General features: G+C 33.3%; 1 protein-coding gene across 1 annotated transcript in view; it reads left to right on the top strand.

The window, feature by feature from the left end:
- Positions 1-15,534, top strand: part of LOC145269582 (DNA repair protein complementing XP-A cells homolog) — a 73,965-nt gene that overhangs the window by 55,741 nt on the left and 2,690 nt on the right. Inside the window, exon 6 of the mRNA XM_080125330.1 lies at positions 14,358-14,475. Within this exon, the coding sequence (XP_079981456.1) occupies positions 14,358-14,475 (118 nt within the window). The remainder of the gene's footprint in view (positions 1-14,357; positions 14,476-15,534) is intronic.

Here is a 15,534-nt window from a genome sequence, read left to right as displayed (position 1 = left end):
TGAAAAAATTAACGTTTTTGGCCAATTTTTCGATATTTGTTGGGCGAAGGATGGTGCTTTCATATGAGACCAAATTTGTGAATTTTTGTTTTGTCTGTCGAAAGTTTTTAGCAGACATACAAACACACACCCATACATATGTACATTTTCGCTTTTATATATATAGATATATAGATAGTGTTTTAATCACAATGATTTGGTGTGTATTATTGGAATATATGCAATTTATAAAGCAACTTAGCGGAGGGTACCCAGATGCCCAGATGTTTGGTGTGTGTGGTTTTGGGTAAATCAAAACTCCGGGGGGGGGGGGGGTGTTAAAATTTAAAAAAAAAAGTTTTGGTAGGTGAGTATGAGGATCGAACCCGAACCCTTGAGGCAAAGTTGGAAATTAAAGTGTGAAAAAAAAATGTGCGACGTTAACCACTGGGCCACCGCGACATACAACGGAAACACGTTTGCATTTATTTATTTAAGTATTAAAAACAGAATTGACACGTGGCCGCAATAAAAGTTAACTCTACTGCTTCTATTTGACCTCATTAATGAGGTCAAATAGAAGTCACGGAGTTAACTTTCTTCAACTTTGACTGTTTTTTTCCTCAAGATGTTGGGGAGGGGGAAACCAGTTCCCCATTGTGCAGATTGAATAGCAGTTGTCTGATATATGGAGATTGGCCCCACATTGATCAAAACTGATTGCTTCTGGACGTTTCCCGGTGCAATTGCTGGGACTACGCCTTAGCTTTGAATTAGTTTCAGTTTTATACAAAAAAGCTGAATGAACACAAGACTGGCTGAAATAGCAATAATTTTGTAAAAATCGACATAAATAAATATAGAGGCGACCAGCGTTCCCAAATCGTAGATATTATTATCTAGGGGGTATATAAACAATTCTAAGCGATAGTACCCCCCCCTGGAGTGTCGGCGAAATGATCACACATTTTGCCTTTTATATATATAGAAGACTAACGGGGGTTATCCGCCGTTGCCCGGGTGTTTGTAGGTGTGTATATGGAGGGGGGGGTAAGTAATAACCCTGAAACGATGTTAAAAAAATCGGAAAAACCAAAAAAAAAAACAGCGAAAAAAAAAACGCTGTGTGTATAGGAGGGGGGAGGTAAACGAAAGAATAAGTGAAGTAAACAAAAAAAAATATAACATTGCCCGAGTGTTTAAAGCTGTAAAAGAAAAAAAAAATAGTTTTGGTCGAGAGGTGGGATTGAACCCGGAAGCCTTGTCGCGGAGGTGAAACAAACGCCAACCACTTAACCGTCTTGGCCTGGAGTAAGACGAATTGATTAGAGTGTTAAAATAAGGCTTATAAAGCGAGTGAAAGAGGTTTGATTGACTGATAGACGCTAAATGAGATCATCGGGGGAGCGTTACGAGATAATGTAGCAGTATTGTATTTAATGCAGGACAGCTTTTTGGGGTTTGTTTACTTTGTTTCAATGCGGGGCAGTTTTCGCTTCCTCAAGATGATGGTAGGGGGGGACTGGCTCCCCAAATGAAAGGGGATTAGCAATTGTTTGATATAAGGAGTTTAGCCACAAATTGATCAAAGCTGATTGCTTGTGGACGTTCCCGGCGCGATGCCGAGAACAGCTTGTTAGATTTTGAATTAGTTTCGCATTTTATACAAAAAAGCTGAATCAACACGTGAGAAGCCAACATAGCAATAATTTTGTAAAAGTCGCTACAAGTAAATCTAGATGCTACACGCGTTCCCAAATCCTAGATATTATTATCTAGGGGGTATATAAACAGTTCTAAGTGATTGTACCCCCCCCCCACCTGGGACCGTGTGCGGAAAAAGCCTTTGCGAGACATACACAAAATGGTCACACACATTTTGCCTTTTATATATGTAGATGATGTTTTAATCTTTATAATTTCGTAATGGTATTTCAATCTCTTTAATTTAGAGTGTATTATTAGCATATCTTATATGAAATTCATAAAGTAATTGTGTTTATTATTCAAATTTATCATATATGGTTTATAAAATAATTATGTTTGAATCTCTGTAATTTGGTGTTTATCATTGGAATTCATAAAAGCTTTATAAATAATTATTTTAATCCATATAATTTGGAGTGTATTATTAGAATTAATTAATCATATGAAATTTATTAAGTACTGCTGTTTTATTGTCTATAATTTTGTGTTTATTATTGGAATTTATCAAATAAGGTTTATAAACTAATGGTGTTTTTATCTCCTAAATTTTTTGTGTATAACTGGAACATACCATATGGAATTTATAAAGTAATTGTGTTTTAATTTCTGTAAAATTATTTTAACCATTTATCTCAGTTTTCTAAGAGTTTTAAAGACAGAAATTACTTTATATTCAACAAAATGTATTTAAATTTCTAAGAGTAATGAAATAATTTTTTTTTTATTAAAAGATGTAAATGGCTGACTTGTTTAGCAAAAATCGAAAATTATTTTGGTGAATTTAAGTATGATTTTTTTGCGATTTTGTTTTTTATTTTACATTATTTTATTCCTGATTTCAGTAAATATTTTAGGAAAAAAATTATTTTAATTCTTATAGTAAAAGGAAAAAAAAATTATTGAGATTATTTTCACTCGAAAAATCCGTGAAAATCTTACTTAATAAAAAAAAGGTTTTAAACTGATTTTATATAATTCGAAAAAAAAAATACTGTGACAAATCTGCATTGAATTTCAAATGGAGCCTTTAATTTAATCCCTGGGTATAGCATGCTTTTATTCTGTGAACAATGACTTGATAGACATCCTAAGTAATTTGCTGTTGTATTTGAGTATTATTTGCACTAATGATTGTATCTTATACCTTACAACTGAATTTTGCCAAGCACTTTAACTGTTACATTATGGGTCTTTGCTGAAAGATTCACAAATTTTACAGAAAGATTCCCAATTTTTACAAGATACACCTATAAAAGTTTGGGGGTTCCATTAACCTAAACGTTGTGAGAATAACACAAGAAGAGTAGGCCAAATAATATGAAACACCAGTTGTCGCAAATCATCTTGAGCAAATTGTTATATGCTTGCTATGGGTGTCACAAGGAATCTGCCGAACACACGATCAATTGTGTTCATAATGGGTCTAGTTGTTTGCATGGTAACCAAAAGCCATCAACCAGGTCTTAGCTCAGGTTTCTTCATCTAGCTGGCACTGTGAACAGAGGACACTAGTAAGAAAGAAGCATTTTGAGAAAAAAAAAAAAAGACAAGAATTCCGCATGATGCAGTCCATTTGATGTGAATAATTGAATCTAATTATAAATAGCATTATCATCTCTTATTTCTTTGTTTTTATAACGATATCAAAGATCAGTTTTAAAAAAATAGAGACATAAAAATATTCAGTGGCTCCAAAGCTAGTTTTTTGATGGAAGTTCAGCTATACATTTTATGAGTGAATTTATTTGCAAATAAAAAATCTTGCTGTAATAACATCTAATACATAAAGTAAAGTCAGTCTTTTTCTCAATTTTTTTTTTTACATCAATATTTTTCTTCCTACTAAATGTACATTTTATCTGGTCGATTGATGCGGAATGCTATTAAGAGTAATAGAATAAAATTCATTTTAATTCCTGATGCTACCAGATAAAGCTGTCTGAGATGTCTGCTTCCTGACCTAACATGCACCAAACATTTATGTTATTGTTCATATCTTTCCCTTGGCAAAACTCAATCATGTTGTGCCAAATCAAAAACAAAAACAACTTTCCTCTATAAAATAATCAAATCAAACATTATGAATAAATATTTGAATATATAAAAAATTGAAGCATTTTTTCTTTCCAAAATTACTACATTCAGCCTCAAATAACCTGGAAAGGGTTAATCTTCTATAATATAAATCTCACGTGTCTGTTTAAATGTATGTTTATATGTCTGCCTAAAACTTAGGAGATCAGTATTGTTTTAAAGCTTGACCCCCTGGACGACAAATATCGAAAAATTGGCTAAAAATACTATATCTTTCACCCTCAACTGGCCACTTTTCTACAAGGAGGGGTCACTTTTTTCGCTGATATTTTCGAAAGTCATTCTCTCTTTTCCATTGACAAGTCTTAATTTAAACATTCGCCACTTCCAGTTAGGCAATGGATGCAATGGCAAAGACGTCAGCGTTTTTTTTTTCATGTTATTTTCCTCCTTCGTGGTACGAATTCGAGCCTGCCTACTAAGACCTTTTTTTTTTTTTTTTTTTTTGCTTAAAACACACATCCAAACACCCGGCACCCAGGCTAATATACCATAAAACATTAAGCGTTATTTATGTAAATTCTATGTAGGATTTAATATATTTTATCTGTGTCGATTTTACATTTTGTGTTTAAAGGAACCTTGTTGATAGAATTTGTTCACAATTAAAATCAGTTGAATTGCTTCTTTGAATACATTTGTGAGCACTACTAAATGTTTTCCCTTGTATGACTTAGGCAGAATCTGGACTATGCTGAAATAATAACCTCATTATTTAGAAACCCATTGTTAACACAAAGAGGGAATAGTGTTTTGGAACTATTCTGTACTTAACAATTTAATATAGAAAAGATGCTGTAACAATTGAATTTAACTTGAAAATTCTATTTAGAATATAATACGGTCTACATTCTTCAAGAGTACTTTTTTCTTTTTTTTTTTTGTTAATCCATTTTTATACATCTTACATAGAATAGACAATTCATGTAATGTGTTTTGGATTAATTTGATTCAGTGGTTGGCACTGATTTCCAATAAGATTTTTGGAGTCATTTGTCTGACTATTAAAAATTGAACCGCAGTTATCCAGTTAATTAAGAAACACTAACCGTTATGCCAAATAGGTTGACATGAATAGACGGACGGTAAATTTGTATAAATTGGTATGGTTTGACATTTTTTGATCGACTACATTCTGTTGTTAGCATTGGTTTCACTAATTCTCTTTTGAATCAAGTACTCCCAGGAGGGATTGCATAAAAGTTGCCATCATCAATAAGTGAAAGTTATTCTATGGAAACAATGACAATCAAACTTAATACCTCCATTTATTACACATTATTATACATTTCTATGTAGATGAAGAACATTATGGTTTTACCAGATGAGACCATCTCAAAATATTGGGTTCCTGACCGAATATGCACCAAACATTGATGTTATCGTCTTTCCTTTTCTTTCCTTTTTTTTTCAAAACTCAATCATGTTCTGCAAAGACACAAACAAACACAACAGTTTTCTTCTAAAAAACAAAATAACAAAATCAAACATCAAGAATAAATTTTGGAAAATAAAAACATCTTGACGCGTAAAAACTATTTTCTAAAATTACTGCATTCAATATTAAACAACCGAAAAATTGTGATATGCTGTAAAACAAAAAAAATCAAAGCAAACATCACAAATAAATATTTAAAGATTAGCTTTCGGGCCAAGATCAAAGTGTAATATCTGTTCTGATGCTACACTTCAATTTTTTGTTCTCGGTTAGTGAAGGAGAAATCCTTTACGACTGAGACATTTTTTATTTTTATTCCTCCTCCCTTACATAAAAAAATCAACCTTGGTGTCTAACTTTGCTCTCATGGGGCGGCAAGTAAATAGGAAACCGAAATGTGTTGATATACTGTAAAACAAAAAAAACATACCAAACATAATGAATAAATATTTGAAAATATAAACAACTTGAAGCTTAACACCTTCTGCCAAAATTACTGGATTCAACATCATTATAACCCTGAAAAGTATTGATATGCCATAAAACAAAAGAACTGAACCAAACCAAATATCCCTTGTATGGCACATAACTATTTCATCTGAGCCTGAAGTAAAAAAAAATATAAACATGACATTGAATAAGATTACAAGATATCCCTTTATTTTTCTTGATATTTACTTTTGTATATTTATCTTGTAAAACTCTAATACCAGTTTCTATTTGGTTGCTTTGGTCATTTTCTAACAAAGCATGGATACTTCTTCTTTTTAATCATTTAGTTACGTCAATGAACGTTTAGATCAACCTACTCCAGTGCTGAAAACCGACGTTACACAGAATATAAATGATCATTCTTAACGTATGTAGTTCTCTCTCACTGCAAGAACTGTGTCTCCAGGGTCAGAAAGTGGGATTGAGAAGAGGCACTGTAACTTGCAAAAAGTGCCTGGGCAGCCCCGTCGGTATTCCCCAATAAGGGCGCCTCTAGTGAGTAGCAATAAACTATTCTAGTTGACCTAGAACTGCATAAAACCAACATCCCACTGCAATCTACAGGAAGCAGATCATTACAGGAATACTCTAATCCCTGTTGATTTTGGGGCCGCGGATTTAAATCCCTAGTCGACCATTCTGGATTCGCTCATGTGAACATGTTTCAGGTTTCCATCTTTGTGTGAGCATCAGGTTTTTGTCAACACTTATTTTTTTAATACTTGTAGTCATGACAGTAATAGTAGCATTAGTAGTATGGGCAGCTGGGCTAAAAAGAAGCAGATCCTGTTTTTCTTGACGGTTACACAGTTTTTATTCTTCAAACTTTGTAAAATTTCTGCAGTTGACAACCAATAATTGATTTTTTCCAACTTTTTTTTTCTCCTTCGTTCTTGCCATCTACAAATATTTTCTAAAAATAGCATCTCAAAATTCCAGAAGGAAAAAATAGATACTTTTTTTTTGTTTTTGTTTTGTTTCATGTGTAGAAATTTATTCGTTAACACAGAATTAAATTATCTGTCCTCGAAACACTTTCAATTCGTTCTCCTATTTATTATTGCCTGCGGTAAGTCTGCCTTTTACAACACTTGAACCATTTTTTTTTTCTTTTTTTAACGATATTTTTTTCTTGTTAATAACATCTTAAATGGTAATGGGTTGCAGGTGTCTGAGAAGGTTGTTGAAAAATTGAAAATATTTCTTTTGTTATGATTCAATGGGGGAAATCGATGCAAACTGACATGTTCAGGTGATGCTCCAATTTGGGAGCTTTCAGAAATGTAGAATCACCCCTAAGTTATTATAAATTCCCAGATCTGTTTGAATCTAGAATGTGCTTCATCTAGATAGAAATGTATAATAATGCGAAATAAATGTATGTGTTAAGTTTGATTGTCATTGTTTCCATAGAATTACTTTAACTTATTGATGACTAGCCTGGGTGCCCGGCATTGCCTGGGTGTCTGGAGGTGTGTGTAGAGTAAAAACAAAAAAAAGAAGCGGTAGTAGGCAAGCAGGCTCGAACTCGTACCACAAAGGAGGAAAAGAAAATGAAAACAGAAGTGATGTTTTTGCTGTTGCGGCCATCGCCAAACCAGAAGTGATGAATGTTTAAATTAAGGCTAGTAAATCGTAAAGAGGGGATGACTTTCGAAAATATCGGCCAAAAAAGCGAACCCCCCCATACAAAAGTGCCCAGTTGAGAGTGAAAGAATTAATGCTTTAAGCCAATTTTTCGATATTTGTCATCCGAAGGGTTGAGCTTCAAAACGATATCGATCTTGTGAAAATCTGTTGCCTCTGTTAAGTTTTAGGCAGACATACATACATTTAAACAGACGGGTGAGATTTATATTATGGGTGGAAACTTTTATGCAATCACTCCTGGGAGTACTTAATTCAAAAGAGAATTAGTAAAACCAATGCTAACAACAGAATGTAGTCAATCAAAAATGTCAAACCATGCCAATTTATACAAATTTAACTTTCTGTCTATTCATGTCAACCTATTTGGCATAAGTGTTTGTCAATTAGCTGGATAACTGAGGTTCAATTCTTAATAGTCAGACAAATGACTCCAAAAATCTCATTGGAAATCAATGTCGACAACTGAATCAAAATAATTCAAAACATTACATGAATTGTCTATTCTATGTAAGATGTATAAACATTTATTAAAAAAAAAAAAAAAAATGGTACTCGTGCAGAATGCAAGACTGTATTATTTTCTAAATAGGATTTTCGGGTTAAATTCAATTTTTTCAGCATCTTTTCTATATAAAACTGTTATGTACAGAATAGTTACAAAACACCCTTCCTCCTTTGTGTTAATAATAGGGTTCTAAATAATAATGTTATTATTTCAGCACAGTCCAGATTCTGCAAAAGTACCAATTGTGATAGATTGTGATACTTCCTGCTTAAAGAGAATTTCGCTTACCCCCAAATCCACCAGAGTTATTGAGATAGCTTATTCTTTGTCAGCTGAAGTATGTGCCTGTGCAGTTCTAGGAGGTCCACTCTCTAATTTTTCTTTTCTTACCCTTTGAGAAGGGGTTTATTGCACATCGTCTGAGGTGCTTCTATTGAGGAATATCGATGGGACTGCCCAGGCATGTTTTGCTGGCCAGAGTGCTCTTCCTGTAAGGTGTTGGCTTTTCAAATTCCACTTTCCTACTTGAGTAGAATATGACTGAACACTAACTTTTGGGCACCATTTTATACAACATGCGGACTGAAATAAAAAAAGACCGTTCGGCGAATCAAAAAGATATCCAGAAAAATCGGAAAAAAGAATAACTCTGTCATGTTCAATCAGAAGTGCTTGAATAATGACTTGCTTCCAATATATATATATATATATATATATATATATATATATATATATATATATATATATATTTTTTTTTTTTTTTGAGTAATTAAGTTCCGGTATGTAGTTAACCTGAATTAAAACTAATATTTCTTAAAAAATGATCCCTATGAGTGTAGAGATGTCTTTGGATTAGAGATTCGATCAGAATCCTGACGAGACATGAAAAATGTTGAAACTTTGATCGATCCACATCCATTCTTTACTATGTTTCTATAATTTTACTTCTATATATGAACATTGAAAAGAAAGTTAACTACACACACTCTTATTAAATAAAATTCTAAAAGAAAATTAATGCTGACTTGAAAACACGATGAAGAAAAAGAGAAGCCACGGAATAAACACGAGGAAGTGTTAGGCAGAAAATATTTTGAAAGACAGAAACGTCATTATTGATTGTGACAGTTAAACACTAGTTGAATATAAGCAAATTTTAAAGTAAAATAGAATAAGTTTCCAAACTTATTTTTATTTATTTCTCATACGGAATGTTTTTTACATGGATTGTATAAAAATTTGAAGAAAAAATGTTTCAATCTAACTACTGATGTGAATGTTAGCAGTTATACTTTTTATTGCCAACATCCTGATCACAATTATATCATAACAAATATTTTATATTATCATATTAATTTTTCACATAATTTTTTTTATGATTAACTTTCATATCTCAAGTCTGATTTTAGTGAACTATTTAAAGCACAGCCATATTGACGGACTAAAATATAACATATTTTAGATTTTTGTTTATCTGATGCCATTTGTGATTTTTATCAAATGTGCCTTCATGGAAAGAGGATCGAAATGATAATTAGTTGTTACGCACTCCAAGATGTGGAGTCAAAACTATTCCTCTTACTTCAACAACAGTTTTCATCTATATATATATATATATATATATACAAAAGGCAAAATGTGTGTGCACATTTTTTGTATCTCCGGCAAAGACTTTTTTTGGGAAGGGTTCTCGGGGGGGGGGTTACTATTTCTTAGAACTGTTTACATACTGTCTAGATCGTAATGTTTAGGATTTGCGAACGCGTATCACGTCTAGATTTATTTACATCGACTTTTACAAAATTCTTGCTATTTCGGCTCCCCTCGTGTGTGTTCGGCTATTTTGTATAAAAGGGAAACTAATCTGAAGCAAAGGCAAACTTACCCGGCCCTCGTGCCGGGAACGTCCAGAAAGCAATAAAGCTTTGATCAATGCGGGGGGAAACCTCTTATAGCAGATAATTGCTATTCAATTTGGACAATCCTCTTTTTATGGGGAGCTGGTCCCCCCCCCCAAACATCTTGGGAAACAAAACCAACCAAAGTTGAGTAAACAAACCCCAAAAAACTGCCTCGCAGTAAAAGTTAACTGTGGGATTTCTATTTGACCTCATTAAGTTAAAGTTTTTAATCCTAAATTCAAATGTTTCTCTGTTACTCTCCCTTACTGGTCGAATGGGTAACATGTCAGATTTTTATCACACTTTATTTTCCACCTTCATCTCAAGGCTTCTGGTTCGATCCTACCTACCTACCAAAACTTTTTTATTTTTTTTATTTTATCATATGTTTTCATCTACCCCCCCCCCAACACACACACACCTTCAAACACCCGGGCAACAAGAAGAATCTAAGTCAGGCATGAGACTGCATATTTTCACTTGTCAAAATAAAGATGGGCCAACATCTAACTTTTCCATACTATATGAAGTATTCCCAAGCAAACGTTTATAACTGGAAAACTATCTCATCAGGCTAAAATTCTGCAGGATGGTTGTTTATCAAACAGCATTAGATGCACACATCAAATTTAGGAAATTCAAGAATGGAAATTCCATCAAAAATTCAACTGTGACTGAACTTTTAACTTCAAGATAAAAGCTCAAGATCATATAAGATACTAGTGGGGGTACCTGGCATTGTAGGTGGTGTAATAAGGAATCCGGCGGGGGAGGGTTAAAAAAGTCGTAGTAGTGGGGGGAATTAAAACAACAGTAGGCAGTTGGGTGCAGAGAAGTGTTGTTAAGACGAAAAAAAAGGTTTGAACCTGTAACGTGAAAGAGGAGGAAAAATATGTAACGCCTTGGCCAATGCATCCTGGCGCAAGAAGAAGTCAGGAACATTGAAATTAAGCATAGTCAATCAATCCAATGGAGATGATGACTTGTGAAAATTTTGACGATAAAAACGATCCCTCCTTGTACAAAACTGCTCAGTTGAGAGTGAAGGAATGAATGTTTCGGGCCGATTTTTCGATATTTGCTGTCCAAAGGATCGAGCTTCAAAATGATACCGATCTTGTGAGGATCCATCAGGTGTCGAAAATTTTTGCAAGACACACGTTTTGCTTTTTATATATTAGATGAACCAAGTAGTGACTCTCTATGATGAATGAAACAAAAATTATTGCCTTTTTCATGACATGTCAAAATTAAGTCAATTTTAACTGAAACTATGACCAAATTTAATGATGCGATTTAAACACCAGGCTGTACACAAAGAAACAAGCAGTGACCAACTTGATCAAAAACATAGCCTCTGAAAATTAAATGTAAATGCATTTAGTGACAGTTATTTTAATTTTCAAAAATATTTACGATTAATGGGTTCTATAAGCCATAGGAATGAAAAGAAAGAACTGAAAGTAGCCATCTTGGATTGTTACTCATTAAACAACATATATTGCTGAAGTCACAAATCTGTTTCAGAACTTTACAACTATGCAATTCAGTAAAAAGTATTTTTGTATTATATTTTGTTTCTTGTTGATTTCTTGACCGTTTATGAATACTACTCTCATTTATCTTGTATGTTCCTAATCTGATATTGCTCATGTTTGTATGGTCATATAAAAAATGCAGCTATACTTATGCATAGATTGAGTGTAGGATATATCATTGGTTTTCATATGATCTGGAAATGGTTATATTTGTTTCAAGTAGCTGAGTGGTGTTGGCTACAGTAATCGAGTAATACAATCTGGTAAGTTGTTTTAATGAACGGTTGTTCATAGTTTTAGCTGGTAATATGTTAGGCTTTTAGCATATTTTTAACATCTCATAGCTGTTAAATCTGTCTATATTTATGACTTACACTAGCCAATCATATTCTTGTGTGGAGTAACCTGCATGTATTAATTATATTAGTTTTATTGTGTTTCTACTTTGGTTGTATATAATTCCAAAATAAGCAAAATATTATAAATAATATTTTGTGTATCATTTATTCTTTTTCTCCACCTGCTCCACAATTGTCTTCAATCCCATGTTTTTTTCCTTTAATTATTTCTAATTTTCTTACCTTGCCAAAAGAAAGAACACATTTTTTTTTCTTACTTGATTTTTTTTTTTTTTTTACAAAGCAGTACCCACTTATCAAGGGCCTGGAGCCCACTCAAGGATATGGGTTAATGAGTGTACATTAGTTAATAGGAAAATGCTGTAGTAATCATTAATAGTGGAAATTTGGTAAATTGGATTACTTAAGAAGATGGCTCTTGGAACTTGTGCACATTGGACTTGAAGATTACTATATTGTGGCCAGTTGAAAAGCAGGAAAATGAAACAAAGTTCCATAAGCATGCAGTTCTAAGAAAGAAACTTTGTTTATGGAATCTATGTTTAGGTTTAGGCACAAATAAAGAGTGGGAGAAATTATTGATAGTGGTTACAGCACAAGTATTTTTCATGAAAGTTAGGCTATGAGGGACAATAGATTGAAACTAAGATGAGCACTTGCCATAAAAATAAGGATAAAGCACAGACAGGCTAACAATGTCTCTTCTGTGAGAAAGAGGTTGCAGGGAAGAAAAAAGGGCATCCCCCATCCGACTACAAAATCTATTTTAAAGTCTGTCAAGGCAGGATAAGCTGCTTCTGCCCAGATATGGCAACAGTACTCCATCCTTGGACGTACTTGGCTCTTAGATAGGTAGAGAATTGCATCAGCAGTGAGATCTCTACTGGGCAGTAGAACGATCCCATCATTTTCCAGCAACCTTGGCAACAGATTTGATGTAAATGTTCCATCTCAGATCAGGGGTAAAGGTCAGACCCAGAAGCTTGTCAAAACATGGAGCCTCCCCAAGACGAGAGCCATTCATTTCAATTGATGCCAGACAGGGATCAGAGCGTTGATGATGTAAAGATAGAAACTTGGTTTTATATGCATTAAAATTAACCGGCCACCTCGTTCCCTATTGCACCCTGTGATCAAGATTAGAGGAGAGAGAATCAGAGAGAACTTGGTCGTTTATGGACTTGGAAGTCTTGCCATAGATCATAGTGTTATCGGCATAAATGACTACAAATGATCTTAGGATGTGATTTGGGAGATCATTAATGTAGAACAGGAAGAGAGTTGGGCCCAAGATGGCCCCCTGAGGGACTCTAGCATTAATACTTGAGCTGCTGATTTCTGCCCATCAGCCACTACTGAGAGAGAAATGATTTGATAATTGAGAAAACATTTCCAGCTATACCGTAGCTGGAAATTTTGCGGAGTAGACCTTTATGCCATACCCTATCAAAAGCCTTTGATATGTCAAGAGCAATTGCCCTTCTAGAGATTTGCTAATCCTATGAGATATAACTGTTAGCCCATCTGCTGTAGGTCTAGAACCCTCTCTTCTCGTTTCCATGATTCGTCACTTTCCTAAGCCACTTCTGTATCTAGATTCTTCATCAGAATAATAATATCTCTACCCTAACAATTTCTGGCACATGCTAAATAAGGCAAGTAAATTTCAACTCAGATCAGTAGGATTCTACATTTTTTTCCATTTAACACACTGATATCGCATTCAAGGTAGAAATAAGGGCTGTCCCCTTTTCATGTAAGTATAAAAATAGAGAGATTTAGTTAAAATGAAAATGAAATAGAATAGACGAAATTCGAACCTCGTAATTTAGGTTTAGAAATAGATTACGAGAGAGAATTAGAAAATGGAATGTAAAAACAAACCATTGTTTAGCTTAGAGATAAAATAGTTTTAAGAAAAGGGATGTGCATTTGTCAATTCTGTTATGAAATTGAATTGAAGAATGCAACTATAGGATAATTTAATAAACATGTTTATAACATATTGGAAATATAGGTTACTGGAAATATAGGTTAAAATTCCTTTTGTAAACAAAGGAAAAAGTTTTGGACACGCATTTCCAGAACACGTGAAAGAAGACCCATGTTTTAACATGTGTATGATGTCATGGAAAATGGGAAGTTCTCGATATAGTTAGAAACTTGAGAGTTAAGCGAGAGAGTCTGAGGACGACAGACGACAGTCTGGAGTCCAGAGATGGACAGTCGAACGTCTGGAAGCGAGATGGTTACCTTTGAAACATAGAATGTAAAACTTTGAATTCCTGACTAAGAAAACCACCGACCGGTCACTGGAAATAAATGCGCTATGTGTTTTTATAAACATTGTCTTTGTGTCATAATTCTACCAAAAGGTAAATGAAATTGTCATTATATGTCTTATATATCCTGTGTTTTAAAATGTCTTCACATACACAATGTCTCTACATCTCATATCTACAATGTGAACACTAAGACTGTCTCAACACTGTCTCCTCACTCTGAGAGCTTCTAATACACTTCTAAGTATGAACATTTTATATATATGAATCTCTTCATAACACGAACACAGAACACAACATCTCTCTTAATAAGACTCTCTAAAACTCACTTTTAATAAGACTTCCTAACAATGAACAACAACAACAACAAGAACAATAATAATAATAATAATGAAACACATTTTGATTTTAGGTCTTTGACCGAGCAATGATGATCTGGGAATCTGAAGAACAAATTGAGGAGGCCAGAGAGCAGAAATCTGAAAAGCAAAATAAAATGAAAAAGAAGAAATTTGAAAAGAAATTGAAAGGTCATTATTTTTCTCTTTTCTTTTTTTCCCTCTTTGTTTGATTTATGTATTTATATTATTAGCAAATAGATAACAACTTCTGGTTGCTTATTATTGTTGCTATTAAATGTAAGGCTTACTTTACATCACTTACTTAAAAATTAAGAAAAATAAAACTAACAAGTATTTTTGAAAATGGTTACTGATATGAGTATGATATTTATATATGTATATATGATGGAGAAGAGAATTCTTTTAAACCCAAGATGCCTTTTGCCATCCTCATCAGAAGCAAACAATGGCATTTTTGATTTTAAAAAAGAAAGTAGGGGGAAGAAGTTAAAAATAAGGTGAAACTGAGAAATACATATATATAATTACCATAAAATAAAAAGGAAGAAAGGGGAGAAGAGAGAGGGGAAAAAGGGATTACACACACACACACACACACACATATATATATATATATATATATATATATATATATATATATATATATATATATATAATGAATGTTATTAAAGGGGTGAAAAAAAAATTGTAAAATAACACAAGTAAAAAATTATATATCCCGCATGTAAACATACAGGAAATAGAGAGAGAAAAAAAAGTGGGGGAGCATTTGTATATCTTATATAGAAAATATACATAAGAGAGGAAGTAGAAAATTTTTACATATACATGTATAAATATAAATATCTCGCTATACAAATCACCTAAGAAGTCCAACATATTAATGAACCTCTTCTGCCTGCAGAGATAGGGCTTGGGTCGTGCAGCGGAGACAAATTCGATGACTACTCGATCAGCTTCGAAATAGAATTGAAAAGAAGTCATCCTTGTATGCTAACCCCCATTCTGGATTATCCAATAAATGTTGTTCAATTACAGAATCTTAATTATTTTGGGTAGGGTTGAGAATAATTTTATTTTTATTACAAAAACCTGAAGGTACATGTTGTCCAATTCTTGTTTCCAAGTTAATGTTGGTTTGCCCAACATAGACAGCATTACACTGACAATGGAATTTATATATAATATTACTAAGTTTAGTGTGAGGCAAACCGTCATTTTTGAAAG

This window comes from Euprymna scolopes, chromosome 4 (assembly GCF_053919585.1).
Source record: "Euprymna scolopes isolate OS-2025 chromosome 4, ASM5391958v1, whole genome shotgun sequence".
NCBI classification, from domain to species: domain Eukaryota; kingdom Metazoa; phylum Mollusca; class Cephalopoda; order Sepiida; family Sepiolidae; genus Euprymna; species Euprymna scolopes.
Note: the sequence above shows the minus strand (reverse complement) of the source record. Positions and strands in the feature narration are given on the sequence as shown.